Source organism: Apteryx mantelli, chromosome 1 (assembly GCF_036417845.1).
Source record: "Apteryx mantelli isolate bAptMan1 chromosome 1, bAptMan1.hap1, whole genome shotgun sequence".
Lineage (NCBI taxonomy): Eukaryota > Metazoa > Chordata > Aves > Apterygiformes > Apterygidae > Apteryx > Apteryx mantelli.
Window position 1 is genome coordinate 146,256,115 of NC_089978.1, and position 21,615 is coordinate 146,277,729.

A 21,615-nucleotide genomic window follows, 5' to 3' on the forward strand; every position below is an offset into this window, starting at 1 on the left:
GTGAGAGAGAGGGTTGGGTTATCAATGCTACCCTGCTTTGGGGTTCATTTTTGAGGAACTGCAAAGCATCCCCACAAAGAGCAATGTTCAAGGGATCTGTTCTTCCTACCTGTTGTAATATTCTAGGGCAGCATTTTCTTCTCCTGGATTTCCTGGCAGGTACAGCACTGATAAGGGCCTGTGCCAGGGTCTGTGGCTGCAGAGCTGGCATATGTGTAACTCCCAGAGGAGGATGTAGTCAAATGCACACCAGGCTTTGTTGTTTATGCCTTTCTGGGACCTCATTTCTTATGAAGAGTATCTGCTCTGTTATCCTTCATCAGGCCTTTGATTATATATACGACCCAATCTCACTGGTGAAATTCTGGGTGCCTTTTTAGCCCTCTGTCTGGCCAAGAGGAGGATTATTCTCCTTTAACTTTAGCTGTCTAAAAGCTAGGCCCATGGTTTAAATAGATCCCAACTCCCTTCCCTGTTGGTGCAGATAGCTGGGTGATTTATCCTGCCTTGAGAAAGGTATCTAGGATAGTTGGGCATTGCCTTTCTCACTCCATTGAGAACCTAATGATTAGTTTAGACAAGACACCTAATTGGAAGTTGGCTAAAGCTAGACGAGATGACTCCTGCTGCACAGGCTTATGCAGAGCTTACCGTGAAGAAACTGCATTAGTGGCTTGTGTTTGGACAGGAGCACATGCTTGAGTGCCCCGGTGAAATGGAGCTTTTTTAAGTGTTATTACTGCTACACGAAAAGGTGGTGTGGCAGAGCATGGGAATTCAGTGCTTGGGTGCAGAGGAGTAGCCTGTGCCCATGGAAATTTTGATTGTCAGTCTTGTTGCCCAGCTTGGTCCAGTTCTGCTGGTAAGCAATAATGGATCTACGCTTCTGCAGCAGGATGGGAGAGATACAAAAACTAAAACAAAAAACTTGTATCCACTGTTCCCTTACAAGAAATTATTCAGACATAGTGGCAAGTCGCCCTTTAATACATGAAAATATTTCCAGCTTATCTCAGAAATACTCCTTAATTCATGAAATCGACAATGTCTCTAGACTGAAGAGACACTGTACTTTGTCTATTCCTTCTCTACTTTCTTCTTCCTCTCCCTATAATATTTGTATGATTTTAACTTTGCAAGTATGTATGTTAAGTATTAATGTTTATCCCAAGGGGTGTATTAATATTCATAGTAAGTGTCTTCATCCTGTGGCATGAATGGTTGGTATTTTCTGATGCAATTCACTAACGTATTGTATGCTGGCATTAATGGTGGTAACTCCTGTTTGAATATCTATCTATTAACAAAAAAGCACCAAAACATGTGTGACCTCAAGTGCTGAAATGATTTCTTAAAGCCCTTCCTGCTCTGTGGCAGAACGCTGGTGGCTTAAGTGGTTAATAAGAATCAAGATTTTGGAATTATTGTTCCTTTCTGAAGCAGGGCTTGTTTTTTTTCCCATGGGGATACTGGAAAGCAAGCATTGGTTCAGGATGGTGGGAGATGTATATATGGACCTAGAAGTGGAATGTTAAGCTTACAGGGAATGGAAAAGAGAGCAGAAGAGTGAAGAAAAGAGAAACAAATGTTTGAACAAACCGCAGGTGACTGATGTGGGATTAGCAGCTGTATCTTTGTGTAGTTTAAATTCCCCAGTACAAAATCTAGGGAAAGCGTGCTGCAGAAATACCAATTCTGTGAAGCAGAAGCAATTGGAACTGCTTAAATGAATAAAAAGAACTTTTTCTCTTGGAGCCAGAGAGATTACTAGATACCACATGGTACAAGGAATATAAAGAAATGAAAAAAAAATCCAACTAGAAGAATGAAGTATTCTGGAGGTATGGTGTTCAACTGGAAGAGATGTAGAGATACAGCTTTGCTCAATGACCAAAAGAAGAGTGAAGAGGAAAAGATACAGCTTTGCTCAATGACCAAAAGAAGAGTGAAGAGGAAAACACTCAGAGGTAGTTTTAGAGCTGTCAGCAGCAGGTGCTGATGCAGTTTATGCATTTATTGTGTTTCAAACACAGGATGGCAATTACAAAATTATATTACAAGTATGTGAGATGTACTGCATCCCATGTGGAAGCTAAGCGGGAGATACAGTTTTTGTCCTGAAGGCGCAGAGAGAACCTGATTAAGACTTTGTGACTGACTGAAAGGTGAACAGCCTTTTTTGCTATTTTGGGAGAGGTAACAGAGTCTCTGATAAGAGACTAGATTGGGATTAAGGTCTGGTACAAGACAGACAGACTCCGAATTAACCTTTCATGAGGGAACTGGAACTTGCCAGTGGAACTGCCTCATTACCAAATACAACTGGCTGGGGATTTATGGGGAGGTGACAACGTAGCTCAGCTGGGAATCCAAAATACAGAGGGAAGAGGCTCAAGGCAGAGGGAGATACATCATTCAAAGTCAAAGGTGAGAAGAGAATGTGTAGTTGCCTGTGCTGAATCAACCCAGATAAGATAGTGCCCAACATGTAGGAAAAGATGCAAGAAATGCACCATAGACAAAGAGGAGGACAGCAGCATTGCTGTTCGGAAGCATTTTTCATGGGTGTGATGGATACCACAGTGGCAGAAGGTAGATTGCCATGAAACTGAAAGCAAAGGGGAGAAGTTATTAATTTTCAGTGGGGTGATGTTGCCAGAATGCTACCAGAACTAGCACTAAAGGCAGTGGAAGATAAACTGGTAAATGTCAGAATTTACAGAAGAATGTGCCAGCAAGATCTGTGGGTGATTGATAAATTGGAAATGGTTAAAGATAGGTAGCTATAGTTTCGATAAAGCGTGACAAAACTTTGGTCTCATTTATAAAGTGTGCTAATTGGAAGAACATGGCAGTTTGAGGACCTTTTTGAAGGAAACAAGAATGTGATTTTATATTTAAGATAGCACAGAATATGGCTGAAAAAGCTCCATGAATCATGCTCCTGGAAAGGCTCTCTGAGCTCTACTAGTTTTTATTATAATTAGGTTTGCGTTTTATGGCTGTTTCTTTTGCTTTAATGGATCAAACCAAAATTCTGTGCTTTTACAACCAGAATACTTTGAGAGAATTTCTACTCAAATCCAATCTGCAAGGCTCAGGCTCATCCTGAAAAATATGTAGGTCAAAATTTTGGAGTATCCTGCAGTAACTTCACTAATAGTAAGTGGAGTTTAGCTCCACTTAGAAGTATCATCCTCCCTCCCTACCCCTGCTGCCATAATTAGGAACCAGTTATTATTTGTACTTGCCTAGTTCTGCAAAGTATTGCAAAGCGCAACACAGAAGTAGTTATCAGCATTAACTAATCACTGGGGAAAATGCCTACAATTTCTGGTATCATCTCTTTTCTCCATTAGCCCAGACCCACCAGGACCCCAAAATGTGATGGTCTATAACAGGACTCTGAGTCTTCCATCTGTATCATTTGTCCAGCAAATGATGAAGCACATAGAGGTTTGGCGATAGCACTACTGGAAAAAAGGAAAACTGTGGTTTTCCGGCTTTGGAATATTATTTGAAAGCTAGGTGTCAAAAAGGACAGGAATTGCTTTCCCATCCAAATTCTCTTTCCCAGTTCTCCAGTTCAAGAGGGGAGGGGTCAAGAAACTTGCAGGTGATCTTTTACACTCCCCTTGCACCAAGGCAATACTTGTGCAGGTTTCCAAGTTCACTTATATTTCTGATCCAAGGGTGGCTTGTTTCAAGGCATCTCTGTTAACTTGCCTGTCTCTGGCCTCCATAAACACCTTGGGGCAGGGTACTTATTTGCCTTCTTCCTCTGGACTACAGACAGAGGCTGTAGACTTCTGATATTCCCATGTGATTTTCCCAGCGGCTCTGCATTTGTTTCAGTGCTTCACATCATGCTCTGCCTGAGCAGTGCCAGAAGTAGTCAGAAGTATCCAGCTTTCATAAAACAAAGTACTTTTTTTTTTTTTTTAAAGAAAAAGGTATCATGCATAAAACATACTGTAAAACAACACACTGACTGTACACCTCCAGCTTTTTTGAGAGATACTGTATGGAGATGTTGGTAGGAATAAAGCACTTCAGATTTTCTGGCGATGTCCATTCTTCTTGCACACTACCTTATATATTGGTTCTTGGGTGAAATATTAATGAATATTAAATCAGGGCAGTAGGTTTTATTATTTGTTTGTTATCCAGGCCTCTTTGTTGAAGTCAAACAGGTATTATACTATATCCCAAAAGAGTGAAACTTTGAAAAGTTGGACACATGCCTTGCATTCTCGCTGAGAAATTGCATGAATGAGTCCCCTATTGAATTTTCATTCTTGCAGGAAAAATTTCTTATCTGACCCATTTGACCAGAAATACCATCACTAGCAAACTCATAGAGATGCACATAACTTGTATTACATCGATACAGCAATCTCTGAGTGTTCCTTTTGTCCGTTTGTCAGAGGAGACAGTTTAATGTGATAACTGCAACAGTGAAGGTTATTGTCCAAATTTTTAGACTTCTCTTTCAGAGATGCAATTTATACATGCAGATTTCACCCAAGCTTTGGTAGCTGCAAATAGATAAATGGAACGAAAACATGTAGATGTTTAGTTACTGAATTTTTTGCAGCAAATCAGGGAGACATGAATTAGACAATCTCTGCTTTGTGCCTCCATTCATTTGCAAAAATAAAAGTATATAGGGATAGTAATTATATTAATTATTTTGCCCATTGGAAGAATGACAGAGTTCAGCAAACAAAGCCTTAAAAGTTCTGTTCTCGCGTGCTCTGTCCACAGTGCTTAGCAAGTTTCATAATGGATTTTGCCAGCATTAGTGCTACCTGTCATAACTACATAATTACAGCACCTAATTATATTATTACTTATTTACTCTAATTATGTAATTGGATGTAATTGGTGCAATTACATAACTCCTCAATCAGCTGAAAAGGGTTCTAAAACCAGCCTGTGTTCCTAAGAGTACAGGAGAGTGGGCTGTGTTGGGAGGCCATCTCCCTGAAGCAAGGCAGTCTTCAGGAGGAAAATCAAGGTTCGGTCCTGCTGCCATTAAGGTCAGTGGGACCTTGAGCCTTTTATACTCTGATGGTATCTGAAAAGTATTCCTTTACATCTTGTTTCATCTGTAAACTTATCTTCCCTGAATGGCAAATCTCTAATCTTGAGTCTCTCTTCAGGCTACTGGGGATCCCGCTACTTCCACAGAAATCGAAAGCAAAATTTCCAGCAACTTTATAAGGATTAGGTAGAAGAGATAGGTTGAGCAGTACCAGCCTTCAAATCTGAACAACGATTTTCTTTACTTATTCCGGTCTTTTAAAGGCACTTATGTGCCACAGCATTGGTCTGTCATAGGTAAAGTGAAAAAATATTTTATTCTAACTACCTCATTTCAAACATTTAGAAGTTTCTCTTTGAAAGTGTCAGCTTTTTTTTCATTATTTTCTTTTTTTAATTATTAAATGAAAGGAGTACCTGGAAAAATGTCTTTGCCATTTCCATGTTATGATGAAAAACATGCTCCCCATTTTGAAAAATTCTGATTTTTTTAAACAGTGGCTCATCTGTAAAAATTGGTCTGAACTGAATGCTCCCCTGCGCTGGTGCCGCTGTATCTTTTCTTTCTACCTCTGGTCTCAGTCTTTTCCTATTAGCAACACAGAAGTGCAAAGTCATGTTAAATCCAAAAGCGACGAGGGACAGTAATGCCAAATGAGCTTCACAGTAGTTGTCACTTTGCCCATACCATGTGCTGGGCACAGCAGGCCCTTCTCTGGGGGGCCCTGCAGCTGGGCGTGCTGCCGTGCTCCCCCCGGGGAAGGCAGGCTGTGGGCTCGTGCTCCCGGCAGCATCTCTGCAAGGCTGTCCCGCGGGGGCCCGGCTGGAGCCGCTCTGCGGGGCTCATGGGCGACTCTGACCCCCCCCAGCATCGCAGCTCCTGCGGGAGGGGGACAGACTGCCCTTTAAAGCTGGAGGTCCTTGCGGATAGTCCCTGGCCCCCTTGTGTGCTGCCTGCAAAGGGATTTTTTAGTTTTAGCTAACCTCAGCCAAAGCAGCAAGCTGTCTGAACTGCAAAACCAGAGCCGCGAGCCCAGCAGAGCCTGCAGAGCCCCCGTCGTGCCTGCCCTTCCTTTCACGCTGCGAGGCTGTGAGAAGTCGCTCCAGGGTTATCTGCTGAATGGAAAGTCAGGCCACTGATGCCGAATCTTGGTGTGCCCCCCCAGCCTGATATCGGACATGTTCAGTGGCCACCCTTGAGCAAAGCCCAGCTGTAGAACCAAAGGAAATATGAACAGGCGAGGTGAAGGCAGTGAAAAAGCCCCATATAGCGAAAGAAGAGTATTCTGACAACAGGCAGGCAAGGAGGAACAGGGCTTGCAGAACAAGCTGTTCTTTACTGCTGTCAAATTTTTTCAAAGAATGTAATAAAGTAATATCTACTAAAAGGGCTATTGACCTCAGGTCTTAAAATATAACTTCTTTGGAGAAGAGAAAAGTTCTGACATTCAGGATTTTTCTGTTCTGTTCTCTATCATCTTTTCAGATTTTGGAGGCGAAAGTTTTCCCTGCTAATTTTTATTTCCAGTTTATAGATATTCTCACTGCATCCAAGAATTGCTAAACACAGTACAGGTAGAATCTAAAATGATCTAAAATGGAGAAACGTTAATTCAAGGTAACATTAATGCTGCAGAGGGGACCCTTTGGATGTCAGGAAGACACTCTGAGTGTTTTTCAGATGTGCTCTGATGATTTATGCTAGACAATTTAAGAAGTTTTCTCCCCCAGCTGCCCACCGTACCCTTCTGCTGCAATTTAGCACCACAGTAGCAGAGGGGGCAGGACAGGCAATGGGTTTGTTCGCTCCCGAGCTGCTACAGTTCACAGCTCAGAGTATTAATGTGAAAATTGATGGCCATTTAAGTCATGCCAGTCTGTGAACTGCACTGGTCGAGGAGAGGACACACTGCTGCTTCTGCTGCCTCTTTATAGGTAGGATAATAATCAGCAGGGAGAAAGCACACGCAGCGGATAGGGGTGATCCTTTCAACTGCTGCAGCTAGATCTGCCACGAATTGTAAGCTGCAGTTCTGAAATGGGCTCACTATAAATAAACTATATTTTTTAAGGTTTCTTCGTTATCATAAATTCTAGTCCATCACTGTGTTTCTGATTGGGCAACTCATAGGCTTTAAAAAAGCTTGCCGGACCTGTGCACCCAAATGCTCTGCTGGAGTGGGGCATAGAGTTTATGACTTTTGGGAAGCTAATAATGCTCCCATTGTTTTGGCTGATTCATTTTACTTATAAAAACTGGCCTTCTTCCAGAAAATAGCAGATGTTATCAAAGCAAAACTTGTAAGAGTGAGATGTATGTACATATCATTAGGCCACACAACTTTTTGCTTAATTACTTTTAAAAGATTGATCCAGTGCATGTCACATTATGAGTAATTACTTACCGTGGCAATTATACCAATAGTGCAAAAGCTGGGTGCTAAATAAGATCTGAGGTCTCACTGACAGGCTAATTTCCTAGGAAATACAATGTCAGTTTTGTCTGCAGTTGGGTTTTCATAAAACAAGCAATTAAAGAAATATGCCTAAATAGCTGATTTACTGCTCCCATTTTTTGTTATGCTCAAAATAGACGAGTGAGTGAGCATGCAGCACTCTGTGTCTTTCCAAATGGGTGCAGGCCCTCTGGGAAGTTCAGGGCTTTGGCTTAGGTGGGCCAAGTCCCAGAGAAAAAAAGTCTGTCTTCTCAGGAATTGGTTTGCATCAAGGCCTGTCTAAAATTCACAGAGTATATCAGAGCCACTTAATAGAGCCGGAATCGTGCTTAGCACAGGTTCAGTCAGTGCTTTTGCCCCTCTCCCCTCATGTATCTGAGTGTTATCCAGTTTTACATTTACAGAATGGATTGGGGCTTGTTTTTTTCTTCTGCTAGGCATTGAATTATTTTTTCTGTCGTTGCTTTTCCTGTTGTTAGAAAATAATGCTCATTTCTTTAGGTAGTCCATTATTATTTTTAGCTTCTCCATACAATTTTGCCTCTACATTATTATCTTTTAAAAGTGCTGAGCACCTCCCTCTCCATAAAATAAGTAATTACAGTAACATGCCTAATTAGCTGATTTCCTGCTCATTTGGGTGCTGCTCAAAACATGAAGAGTTAGCATCACGTGAGGGTTTTGCACCCCTCTACAAAGCTCCTATCCTACCAGAGAGCTGGGCACCTTCTTTCCTACTTCAAGGGTTCAGCAGCTTGGAGAAATGGACCCTTCAGGCAGCCATAAATAGTATATTTAGCCTGCTTGGCTAGGTTATGCGTCAGGTATGGGAAAGTGAAGGGAAAGGTGGGCTTTCTTTGGCACCCCATTTGAAAAGCCTGATACTTTGGTCACTTAAAGTTTATACACATTCTTTTCAAACAGGTGAAACTATCCTGTTGCTGCTTCAACTGCAAGCCAAGGATTTGATCCTGCCCCCTTAGAAACAATGCCGCTTACTGGGGCGGGAGAAAGATCGGTATCGACCGCCGGTGTTACCACATGGGCAGATTTGCTGGGTGTAGGGAGGAAATGGTGGTAGCCTCCCTGCCCTGGCTAGTGCAGAGAGGGAGCGGCCATGCCACTGCGCTGTGCCCCTGTCCCTGCTGCCTCTGCGCTCAGCCCCCCACACGCTTGTAAATGCCTAAAGGGACGGGTTCCAGCACCAACACAAAGCTGCCTTTTTTTTGTTCTTTTTTTCCTCTCTCCTTTAAAATCACTTCTGAGTAAAAAGCTGTAATGTAACTGCAGGTTGCAGAGCAGAGCTTAAAACACCCCCAAAGCATATTCATCCTAAGATTTGTTTTTTCCCCTGAGGTCTGGAAGCAGTGTTTTGGTAATACCCAGCACTAGTCTTTTTGGACCCTGTGGTATTGTGGCTCAGTTGTAAGCTTAGCTTGATTTCCTCTGCCTTTGAAAGATTTGGCCACCTGTCTGTTGAGCAACATTTCGCCTTCAAAGACTGGTTTTGCTATGGAGGCGGGTTCTGCCTTGATAATACAGCGTAGTCACAGCTTTCCTGTCCTTCTTCCAACTTGTAATTCATTCAACTTGCAAATGAAAATAAATGAGCTGAGTTGGGTTCCTGCTTGTTTGTTTGCTGCTGCCTTAAGAGGTCGCGGAGGGGTCTGGCGGTGAGGCTGTGTTCCTTGAAACTCGCCCATGCCCACAACGGGGAGGAGGTGCTCCCACCAGGGCGCCTGCCAGCCCTCCGTGCTGCTGGCAGCGTGCGGGATGCTGGCCCCGCTGGGATCCCCTTGCGCCTCCACCTGCCAGCTGCTGGAGCCCTTAACTTTCCAGGCAGCTTGCAAAAGCCATCCTGTAGCCTTTGTTGAGAAGCATGTGGCCTGGGATGGATCTGCGTGTGGGCGGACCTTTGTTCTGCAATTTCAAATGATGGAAAGGCCGTCCAAGGCATTGGAGAAGCACCTAGGGTTGCACTTAAAATCCTGGCAGTAGCAGTGCCTTGGTTCTCATGGGACTGTGGACGGAAGTGTATGGCCTTGCCTGATGAATACGGTGCCTTAACTGGGGTCAAGGATAAAGAAGTTAATCCCGGAGGAACTGTTGGATGATCAGATTCCAAAGGGTATTAACTGAATTGATTGCATGTTGCTCTATGGAGAAGCAACAAACACAGAACACTTTGATGCTGTTTGAGAATATTATTGTAACATTTGAAAACAATTACTGTTCTTTGTATTGCAGCGGTACTAAGCTTCTGGCTTCTTGAATGAGAAATATGCTCCAAAAGTGTCCACAGCTGGGGCAGATAACTGTGGTAGCTGAGGAAAAGAAGGATTAGGGGTTTGCCCAAAGACATAAGAAGAATTATTAAAAGAGCAGGGAAATGAGTCTGAGGTCAGTGCCTTACCAGGACACTGTTTAAAAGTGTGTAAGTGTAATTTTGGTTGGACTCAGAATGTTGCAATGAGATTCTCCATGAATTAAAATAAGGAAAGGCCCCAAAATTTCATTGCGGTCCTGAGTTCTCGCAGTTCAGAGCTCATAAGATTTGGGGGAGGTGGTTCAACATCAGTGTGAGCTGATTTTACAAGGTGACACTGATACAGCAAAGTTGGTTGTTTTCTGTGTCTGCTGTGGGCAGAAAGATCCACAGGCTTGTATTACTCTGCGTGGATAAGCCACTGAATTTGTATAGCTTTGGTTGCATTGTGTCATTTATCTTTTGGGATCTGCTTTACGAATTTTGTGTCAGGTTTTTCTATTTGGCTGCAAGGCTGGTTCGTGGAATCTTTGCTCTTTTAGTTTGGTGGATGTGTGTATGATAAAAAGCTAAGATTGCATCATCTTTAAGAAAAGAGAAGATATATAGCCCAAAGAAATCAGATTAGTTGTAGAGAAAAAAAATCAATCAGGTTGGCAAATTGCATCTGTGGGACAAAGTGCAAAATGTTTGTTTCATACAGTATTTATTGAACAAATCTGTTGAGAAGATGGTTAAAAAATGCCATACAGAAAAAAAACAGGAACCATTTTGTTCAATTTAAATGACATTGATGCATTTTTTACATCATGAAATCTTGCAATATTACCAACAACAATCCCTGATAAAGTACTTTACGCAATTGCCTCACAGGGCACTTTGAGATAAAAGTATATATTGGAGATTGCAAATTGGCTGCATCCAAATTATATGTAATGGAATCCACTACAGCTAACCTACAAAATTCAATAGATCAGGAATCACATTACAGTTCTGTGAGTTTGGGGTAGTAGTAGTTCTAAAGAGTCTCCAAAACAAACAGGCAACTTTAAATCATATTTAATGAACCCTCTGTATTTTATACACGTGATTAAAATGTTTTGTCTCTGTTTTTCATTTTGCTGGGTGCTGCTGAAGGAAAAAATGTAATTCTGGGTTTGTGAAATGGATCATCTGCTTGTTCTCAAGAGAAAATGCATTCTAATTGAACAGAGCAAACTGTATTTAAATGCTGGGCTGAGAAAAGAAAAAGAAAAAGCAGATCTGTGCAGAGGACCCATTTCAATATTTTCCTCACTCTGTGAGCAAGAGGGCTAAATGAGAACATAGCACAGGCAGATAAAGGCTCAGAAAGTACCAACAGGATTTTTTCTCTTATTGATCTATGCGTGCAGCCTCTGGAAACAGTGCACAGTAGACATGAACCTGAGCAAATGGATGTTTCACCTCAAGGGCCCTGTTCTGCTGGTTTCCACACGTTTCCCAAAGCCACTGGGAAGAAAAGCACTCCATGCTTCCCAGGAGGCGTGTGGCACTGTGTGGGATCTGCCTCGCATCCAGACAGAGCCGGAGCTGCCCAGGGGCCTCCGCTGGCCCTGCGCGCGTGTACGGGCAAGCAGTGGTGCTCCCGGTGCAGAGGCACGTACACAAAGCAGGGGTGAGCGTCTGAACACAGCGAGTGGCTGGGAAACAGGTTGGAGAGTGTGTGGCTAGCATTCAGGCCCCCGTGACTGAAAGGTGGTCATTGCTTGGTGGTGTTTTGTCAAGAGACACTTCAAAGAGAAAGATATATATATATATATATTTTTTTGGCTTTCCTCTAACTGATGCTGTAGTATATGCATTTATGCAGGTGTATGGTATGTGCTTGATCACATTGTTGTTTAGAAGGACAGTAGTTTTATAGCCCGTTAAGTATAGGAAATATTTCTAATTAATTTTAAAAGAAAGTGTTGTAATTTAAGTTGTCCTTTGATGTTGCACAATGCACAAAATGCATCAGAGTCGAAATGGGCCTGAAGCAGAACAGTCAGGTTAGGACTCAAAATGCATCTACTCTGGGAGTACTCTAAACCAGAGCAATCACACGGCAATGAGCGCAGCTGTACCTGGGTAAAGCTAAGAACAAGGTCAAGTCCTAAGCCTCTGAAAAATCCATCTCCAGCTGAGTCTTTGTATTTCCCCAAGATTCTGTTACATCAAATTGAAGCTAAAGCTGGAAAATGGACAGTACTTGCAAAATGCAAGTGACAGGACAAGGAAATTAAAGCTAAATGTTAAAGAAAATACAAATTTCAACAAGTATGAGGCTGAATCCTGTGCTATAAAAGATACGAAGTAGAAGTCATGGTTTGGAGGTTAACATTGGGGTTAGACCCTGATCCACTGTATTAAACCAGCACTTACATTGACCAAAACAGGCCAAAATTTGTGGTGTCCTCACCAGCTGAATGAGTGTATCTAAAGAGCCGAAAACATCTCTGGCCGCAGCGGTGGTATGATATTGCAGGATGTGTTTAAATTGCCATGGTATTAGTGTCATTGGCTTATGCTTGGAATTCAGTATCTAGAGTTCTCCTGCTAGCATGTTTTGCACAAGAAAATCAACATTAAAAAGAAGAACAGAAGAAGAGGGGCTTCAGGGTGATAGGTCAAGTAGCTTGGTAATGTGTTAATAGGAATGGCCGGGGGTTGGATAAGCATCGTAATTCTGTTAACTTTACATGCAATCAACAGGCAGTAGAAATATTGTTGGAAAGACAGCCATTTAGCCAAGGCATGAGCCAGTCCAGCAGATGAATGGGGAATTTGCTGAACGGATGTTGGGGACAGGGGAGGAAGGAGAGGGAGGACAAATTTGGAGCTGGAGGCATGGCGATGGTGGTGGTGGGGGACTGCGCAAGGTGCTCAGCCCCTCTCCTGGTACATGAGTGTCCTACCCGCTGTGCTGGAGGAACTATGTAATTCAATAGCAGGACAAAACCGGGCTGTGGAGGAGAGGACGGAGCAGTGCCAGGTGCCTTTGCGCAGACTGCCATTGCGTTATGCCATTCTGCCCCCACTGAGACAGCTGGAATTAAAACAGAGCCTCCCCATGCTGCTATTAAAAGGTTCTTTTTTTTAAGGACATGTGCACTTAATGTCAGAATATTGAAACCATACCCACGTGAATAAAGTTAGTAAGCCAGTGATTCATTGCTGTTTCAAATCTCTATCTAGCCACAGTAAATTTCTGCTCAGTAGTGACAGTCTGTGTCCACATGCAGGCTATGATTTACAGTTCTGTGTTTTATATCAACAACATCTGTTTAACAAAAGAAAAAAAAAGCCAAGAACATTTATTTTCTAATCTCTGTACCAGATGTTGTTTCTTTATGCACAAGATCCAGGGATTATATCAGAAATAATTTAATTTTTCTAAATGAATAATCCGAAGCATTTTTCCTAAAGCATGTCCTGTATCCAGTAACAACATAAAAACATAGTCATGTGCAAAAATAAACTCGCATTTTGCCCAAATCTATAATTATATATATATTTTTTAAAGGCACAAACATTAAGAACCAAATCCTAGGCTCCGATGGTAGTTTGGGGATTCTTGAAGATAGGCATAGGGGAATATCAATTCTCAGGGTTACAACAGAGATAAGGTGACAGAGATCAATTGGAACGGCAGAAGAAGTCAACAGTGGAGAAATGAACCCGTGCCACAGGGAAAGGAGGAGACAAGAAGCAAACGTACCTTCGAGGTGAGGAGGAGCTCAGCAGTGTTGGAGCAGGATAAAATTGAGGCTGTCTCCACACATGGGAGTTGTGCCCAGCTCTCATGGAGCCTGCTGCTAGCTGCTGTCCTTGGGCACCTGCAGGTCCCCTGGTTTCCCTGGGAGGGGAGCTGGGAGATGCACTGGTGGGAAAGCCACTTAGGTGGGTTTCTACTTTCCACCTTCTAGGCTGGTTGCAAGCCTGAAGGGTGCCTGGCATTGAAGAAAGAGCAATGCTATGGAAAGTGGCTCTTGGTCTAGCTCCTTTTGTCCTGGCCTGGTATTTCCCAACTGGCAGGTCCTGAATGTAGGGGCCTTTTTTATAGAACAAGAAACAGTGCAGAGAATGGGGGTGCTCACTTTCTCATCCAGTGCAGAAGCACTGGCTTTCCCCTCTTGTACTGGGGAGCCCCAAAGTGGGTGCGGTATGCCAGGCGCGGTCTCACAGGTGCCAAAGAGAGGGGAAGGATCGCTTCCCCGGGCAGCTGGCTCCATACAGCCCAGGGCGCAATTAGCTGCCTTCGCTGCAAGGGCACACTGCTGACTCATATAGTTATCACTTATGTATGGTTTTGCCCACAACAGTTGTGTTATATCATGTTCAAATTTATGGTCTTGATTGTAAAAAATTGTTTTCATGATTGTTTCCATTTCTTGGTACTAAATGCCAAGCCCCTTGAGTGTGTTCGATTAGCAGAAATTTCTGGGTTCTCATTCTTGGAAGAGCAGGTCCTTTAGTCCTTTACAGAATTTCAAGCTGAGTAACACAACTGCCGCATGTACTGTCAGAGAAAAATCTTCGTGATTGGAGGTTTATTATCATTCCCCACCGTAATTTGGGGGGGAATATCAAAAGCCAGAATGCTGAACCTGAAACGCTGTAAGACATTTATAACTGACTTGCCTGGCTATCAGTCTTGAACAACTCACAGTTATTCAGAATTAAGGTGATAGATTTTGCTGCAGCCCTCGAAAAACACGCAGCCAAGTTAAAATGAAAGCGAGTGCATCAGTGATGCTGCCGAAGCAGACTGTGGTTTGGTGTTACAGTTCCAGACTTCTTTTTGTGGGAAACAGACTTCTATATTTTTCCATGAGCTGTGGAAGTTGTAGGATGTATCAAGCTAGTATCGGCCCTGCTGGACCTATTAGTTTTCTTATTGCATAAAGATTTATCTGTAATTGCCAAGGTTTATTTTTATTTTTCTTGAATTACTGTTGTGGATGCATATAGATGCGTAACAATTCCTAATTCCTCCTCTCTACTAATACAGCACAGATTGCTTATTAAATACAGTCTTAACATTAAAGTGTCAAACAGGATTTGCAGAAAGCTGTTTGGGTTTGTAATTTAGGATGAACGTTTATCAAATTGTGGATTAGCTGAATCATGCACTGAACCAAATTATTATTGTCTGTGATTAAATCACAAAGTGGTTATTGCCCTGTGTCATCTAAAGCACAAGATAGTTTAAATCTTTTAAATCCCTTTTTAAGATTGCTATAGGAGCTACATAACTACAGACTTTTAGGACCAGACTTTGTCGCTAGGCAGAAAAAAGTAGTTTTCAATCAGGTAATTTGGACTCATCACTCTCTGCTTATACAGGCAACAAATCTACAAAAGAAATGGATGGACTTATGTATGCTTCAGACATACAGAATCATTTTTTGGTCAATAGATAACTTTGTGCCTGGAGCTAATATATTTATTCAAGGTACTGGCTCAAGCCAGGGGAGCAAACTGCCTGTTAGTGCGAAAGGGACTGACTGTCTGTCTACGAGCAGCAACGTCAAAGGTTGGTTGTGTTTGCTGAGACACAGGTCCTAGGGCACCGCAGCTGCAAGAGGCTAAGCTGTGGAGCGTGTCCCAGCAGTGCTGCTGTCAGGCATGGAGGCCAGAGGGTGACCCGCTGACAGCAGCTCCCCCAAATGTCAGTGGAGCAGGATTTTACTGCCACAAAAAGGCAGGTTGCAGCCTCCCTAAAGCCGTAAGAGGCTTTTGCCAGGCTGCCATTGTGGTTCAGTGTATGCCAATGTGGATTGCGGAGCAGAATACCACTGGCATCTCCATGCAGTGCACAGAGCCATGGGGTAGCAGATGTTCATAAAGGTTTCTGTAATAGTCCTTTGTGCTCTTCGGCAGCCCCTAGCTGAGTTGCTCAGAGTGCTTTAAGCATACTTATTTCCACAGCCTTGCTATTAGGTAACAAATAAGTCTCTTGATGGCTGTGTCATTGGCCTCACTGAGTCACTGCGGGAGCACAGGGTTTGTGCACCGTAGGGGAGCGGTGGCCCGAGGAACATGAAGGACCATCTCTAGCTCTGAGGCTCAGCACTGGGGAGGTCACAGCCCTGGAGGAGTCACCATCACTCACAACTTCTTGCTTTTTGAATAGATAGGAGGGAAAGTCCTGAAGCCACTTGCTTTCATGTTGCAATGAGGGGTCATGGGGTAGGAAGGGCTGAGAGTCACTGGGTTAGACGGTGCCCTCTAGAGAGATGAAGGTCTTGTGTAGCTGAGTGTGACATGGCGCATGAGCCTATGGCTTTGGCACAGGCAGAAAGCATGCATTGCACTGCCTGCACTCTGCTACTTCGTCCTCCTTGTCCTCTTCTTTGACCTATTTTCTCTCATTGTTATCTAGTAATCTGTTTTTTAAAAGGCTCAGCCCAGCCTTTCCTGCTGGTTGCAGCTGATCCGTGTGCCTGCTAGCCTGCTAGAGCAGCGCCTCTGAGGAACCCTCCCCTGCCCATTACTGCGGAGGCAGGGAGAGAGCCTGGCTGGAGCCAGCTGGCTCTGCCAACAGGACAGGGATGGCTCAGGAAAGACTTCTCACAAAGTAGAGAAGCTCTCAACAAATTTCTTAAGTCTTTGCTCCCTCCATGCTCAGACAGAGCTCCTGGCAGAGTCAGGAAAATGACAGCACTTTACTGAAGTGAGGACCTAGCCCTCAGCCCTGCCCTCCCCCTGGGAAACCCGCAGAAGGGAAAAGGCTGCATGGAAAACTCCAGGAGGCGAGCACAGGCTCTTGCTCTGAGCTTCTCTCTAAGAACAAGGGTCTGAGGCTTCTCAGAAAAGACAAGCAGCAAATCCTCTGAGCCCCGTGATTTCTGGGGTGCGTGTGCTCACGGCCAGGACACCGCGCAGCTATGCGTGCCCAGCATACCTCACAGCGAGGTGTTCGCCCCGGTGAGCTGCCGTGCCCGCTGGAGGCCTGCCAGGGGAATTCACTGGTGGAGAGGAAGGAGGCAGCGAGCGTGCTGGATCACCACATGAAATGTCTGCTCTGCTCGTGTGCAGTCTCCTTGGCCTGCAGCCTTTTGGCCAGCCCCACCTGCCTCCCTCTCTCTCTCTCTCTCTCTCTCTCTCTCTTTCCAGCTGAGCTGACGGAGCGGAGGCTGCGGCTCCTCACTGTCCCTGCAGCCTTCCTGCTTGGCTGACTCTCTGCCCTGCGAGCCCACGCCTGGACGCAGGCACGTGCTTGAATGTGAATCCTGTGCAGAGGCACAGATCACACTTGCGGGTAGTCAAAGGAGGCTCTGATTCACAGGCAGGCTTCATCAGTACTTTTTAGCAACTCATTCTATGTCCAAGCAGCGACTTCATTTTCAAATGTCCCATCCATATGCCTCACCCTCTGTGAGTTCATTAATGCTTGAGTTAAGTCACCTTGGGCTAACCTGGTTGCTGTTTATAGCCTGAGTCATGTGCCAGATGTTTGCAGAGGTTTGCACTGCTCCCTACCAGCAGGCTCCCTCTCTAATGCAAATTGGTAATTTGTACCAGGCGGTGAGGGGGTTCAAAACATCTCAGTAGACTCTATCCTGGGAAAAACGTTTGGATTTATGAGTAATAGCTCGGGCATGACAGATAACACACTTTGAAATCCCATCCCCACAAAAATCAAGGAGGTGTTGGTGAGGGAGACAGGCACACACCTGCAGGGGAGACAAGGCACGGTGCAGCTTTAACGTGTTAGTTGGTCAAGGTGAACCCTGGGCTGAGCCCATAAACATTTAAGTCCCAGAACAAATGTTTGGGATTGTACAAACATGTTAACCACCTCACGTTAATTGGCAAGCAATTACCTTCAAGTAAAAATAGCTTTAGTGCAGCTGAGCAGTCACCGAGTGCCTGTCCCCTGGTGAATGCTTATTGCTTGCTATAAAACTTTCTGCAAAGGAACCTTCTCCACTTTGCATTTTGGAAACTCGCAGAGCTTTGTGATTAAAAGTTTTTGTCTCCAGCAGCAATTGCTGTTTGTTTGTAATGGTACAGACTCAGCAAAGAGGGCTATGCGCTGGAGCTAGTCTTCATACTACCCTTTAATAAAATTCAGCAGTTCACAACACAATGAGAAAATAAAATAGTATTGACCAGCAAAAGCATACAATTCAGCAAGGATATTTAACTGATGTGTGCAGTATTGTGAGACTATCAGTGTAGGCTAGATATATATTTATAACTTAAGGCCAGGTTGGTAGGCTAGAATGTTTTTTACTGATCTGGTGAATTTTGAATCTTTCTGATATGTTGCATGATTAAAATGCATAGCTGGACTGGATTCCCTTAGACGCATATGCAGTCGAGAACCAAGAAGCAAAATTCTGCCCGTTTGCAACACGGTACTTGGGACTGCCAAACGAGAAACCTGTGGTCAGCTGTTTGACCTGTTACCTTTTGGCTGCTGGGAAACACTGTGAAAGTCAGCAGATTCTTTTCCATGCAAACCCATCAGCCCCGTGACCTTCTGTTAGGACTTGACTCAGGTCCTTGCTTGATCCTACCCAAACATTTTGGCAAAAAATGCCCATATCTCTCAGTATGTAACTAAACCACAGCCAGGTTTTTTTCTTGGGAGAGCTTATCGCAGCACTGCTGGAGCTGGGCACACGTGAGCGAGTGGGGTCTCACCTTGAGCTCCCATTGCCCTGGGGCTAGTGGTGGCCCAGATGGCCTGGCATGTGGTTCAGAGTGGTTCTGACCAAAGAGCCGCCATTAGCACCACAGCGTTTTGTGACTGTGGGCCAGGTGCTGGGTGCTCTGTCCCAATCTTCACCTATTCCTGGTCATCCCTTGTCCCAGGAAATGCAACACTGTGCAGAGAAGGAGGGTTCGGCATCCAGGTTTTGTTCGGATTTACGTTGTGTCCCTGTGAACGTTTCAGGGTGGTGGAGAGTGAGTCCGTGGAAACCCTTCTCAGGCAGTCCCTGCCTTGCGCTCTGGAGAAGTGAGGGAGTGGCAGATAGAAAACAAAACTAACACAGTGCATTTCACAATCCTGGCAGCAATGCTCAGCAAGCGCAACAGCCCCAGCAGCGAAGTCTCGGATTGTTCTCTCCCTGTGCAGCTTGGCTTAAGAAACGTTGGCATTATGGTCAGCCATGCCAAAAAGGGCTTCCAGCCCATCAGTTGGCTCCTATGGCAATGTGGCCTCATGTTTGGTAGCTTCATGTGCTTCAAGCGAGAGAGGCTGTAATGCGTGCAGATATCAGAGCTTTCCAGGAAACATTCGGATACAACTGCAGCTCCGTTCACTGTAGCTCTTTTGAATTCACTTTCTGTGACTATAGTGGCAGACAAATTTGCTGGCAAACATTTTGCAAAAAAAGCATTGATCCAGCAAAACACTGTGCACAAACTAAGCTTAGTATAAATGACTACACCTGTGCTTAATGTTAGGCACGTGATGAATGCTCTGCTACATCAAGCCAAAATAAATTTAAAGTAAATATCGGAACGTACTCATGGAAAATGAATGCTGGTCTTGTAAGCATAAACACATGCAGCAGAAATAGGAGTCTACCACTCCATGTGTCTGATGGGGATATCCAGCAGGGAAGCGTCACGTGATCTCCATGCTCGTTTTGAGCTCACCAGCAGAGCTGGTGAAAACAGATTTTGATTTGAATGAGTTACGACCCATTGAAAATGGCATCATGTGTAACCACAGTAAATTGTCATAATGAGATCACGAGGCTCACCAGAGTGGGCAGCAAGGGGAGGCCTCCATCCACCAGTGCACACGGCTGACTGAGCGCTGCACTGCAAAATGTGACCAAGGGGCACCACCCTGTTCCCTGGCTATCTTGTCATTTTAGTGACAGGACCAGAGTTCACACAGCCGGACAAAAGCTAATTAGAAGTTCTGAGTTAAAGAGAAGACAACAACAAAAAAGAAAACCTCATGACATTGCATTTACAGTCCTATCCAGGGCAGCAGAGGGGGATTGGGCTAACCCAAATAATGGGAAAACACAGATCCTGTAGCTGCTTCTGTTCTTACAGCAGCTTACTAAGAGCTGACTTGGTTGTTTCTAAACCATGTTGCCATAGGAGGGCCTGATGATGAGGGCAGAGCACTACACAGATGAAAGGACCCAGCTTTCCCTAGAAGCAGGATAACTGTATTTGCTTCATGCTTCCCTGGGCTCATAAATTCTGTTGGACCAGCCTGCATGTGACTTGTTCATGTCCAGCTGCCCCGGGATTGCCAAGCTGCGGGAAATGCAGAGTCAGCTCTGGCTTTTGTATTTTCCTGGTGCAACCAAATAAGTAGACAGGTGAAGTCTGAGGCTACAGCAACTTTCATGCACTTCAGCCTTTACCAAATACCAAGCCCAGACAATGCGTGTGGCACAGCTATTGCCTGCCGAACTCCTTCTAGGTGGACTTCTGGGAAGAACCAGATCTTTCTTTTACTGGGAAACAGTGCTACTTGCGTGGAGCCATTGACAGCACAGGAGACTGGAAGAAACACGCTCCAGTTCATTCTGTTTCTCTCTTAAAGCAGTTGAGTGCACGTGTCCACAGATGCCTGTTGCAAAACACCAGGCATATGACCTAACCACATCCTCCCACTCCCCCAAGGTGGAAGGCAGAGGTGCGTTGATGTAACACATCACCAGATACAGGACCCGTTTCCCTTGTCTGGTGCCTTAAGGCAAATCAGGTTGCTTGCCACATCATTGCTGTTCCTCTTAGGCTTGCACCCTCCAATCTCTCTCTGTTATGCTTTGCACACAAATATCCATGCCTCTGAGCAATGGAGACAGTTCAGCCTCATGCTGATGTGCAGCACCCTCCCAACTCGTATCATCTATTTAGTATTTTTAATATAATTAGATTTGTAGCCTGAGTTCACAAATAGCAAACCACTCGATTCAGTGCCATTGCACTTTGTGCTCGGTCTGTAGCCTGTGGCCACGGGGCTGTGCCTGAGCTGTGCAACCCCTGTAGCATGCCGAATCCTAAGCCATTCCCAGGGCCCCAAATCGTCCGTTGCGTGCAGCTGATTTCAACCCAAGCTCACCCTGCTCTTGCAGGAGTCATGCTCCAGGCCTGGCTGGAGAGGACTCCTGCTTGTCTGGTCCTCCTGATGTTGGCTCGCTGACATTGCTGCAAGGACAGCCGAAACAGCTGGAGGCCGGCCAGGCTGAAGAGACAGGGAGAAAATGTGTCCCTGCATTCATTTAGAAGCAAAGCACAGGGAGCACTCAGGTTTTTCTGGTGTTCATGTCCCCGAGAAGTCTCCCCAGAGCTGAGCCAGCAGGCATTTCTGCATGGCAGTGCTGTGGGTGGGTGGTGAGTGTGCCAACACTGCCCACACTGCATTACAGGTGCAGCTGTGGGGAACCGAGATTTTGCAATTGGTGCTTTCTGTGTCGATAGAGAGAACCAAAAATAAAAAGGCTTGTGGCAAATACCTTCTGAATTTATTGTTTCTGAAGTTCACTTGCTCTGTATTATCTGCTGTGTAGAAATCCTTCTGAGTTTTCATTCTCTAGTTGCGGGCTGGCAGTGTTGGATAGGTCCCCCTACTAACATTACCATTTTTCTAATACCCTTGCAGGAGAAGAATTTGGACTGGTTCCCTCGGATGAGAGCCATGTCCCTGGTTAGCAATGAAGGTGACAGTGAACAAAATGAAATTAGGAACCTGCAAGAGAGGCTGGAGTCAACCATGAGCCTTGTAAAACAGCTTTCCAGTCAGCTTGCTGAGCTCAAGGAACAGGTGAGTGCCCCAGCCCTGGGTAGCAAGCTGAGCGAATGTGGGTGTGAATGCTCCAGCTTTCATCAGGT

The 21,615-nt window shown here is 44.6% G+C and overlaps 1 protein-coding gene across 1 annotated transcript in view; it reads left to right on the forward strand.

Annotated features, from left to right (window-relative positions):
* Positions 1–21,615, forward strand: part of ITPR2 (inositol 1,4,5-trisphosphate receptor type 2) — a 271,787-nt gene that overhangs the window by 245,261 nt on the left and 4,911 nt on the right. The window contains exon 56 of the mRNA XM_067305912.1: positions 21,386–21,547. Within this exon, the coding sequence (XP_067162013.1) occupies positions 21,386–21,547 (162 nt within the window). The remainder of the gene's footprint in view (positions 1–21,385; positions 21,548–21,615) is intronic.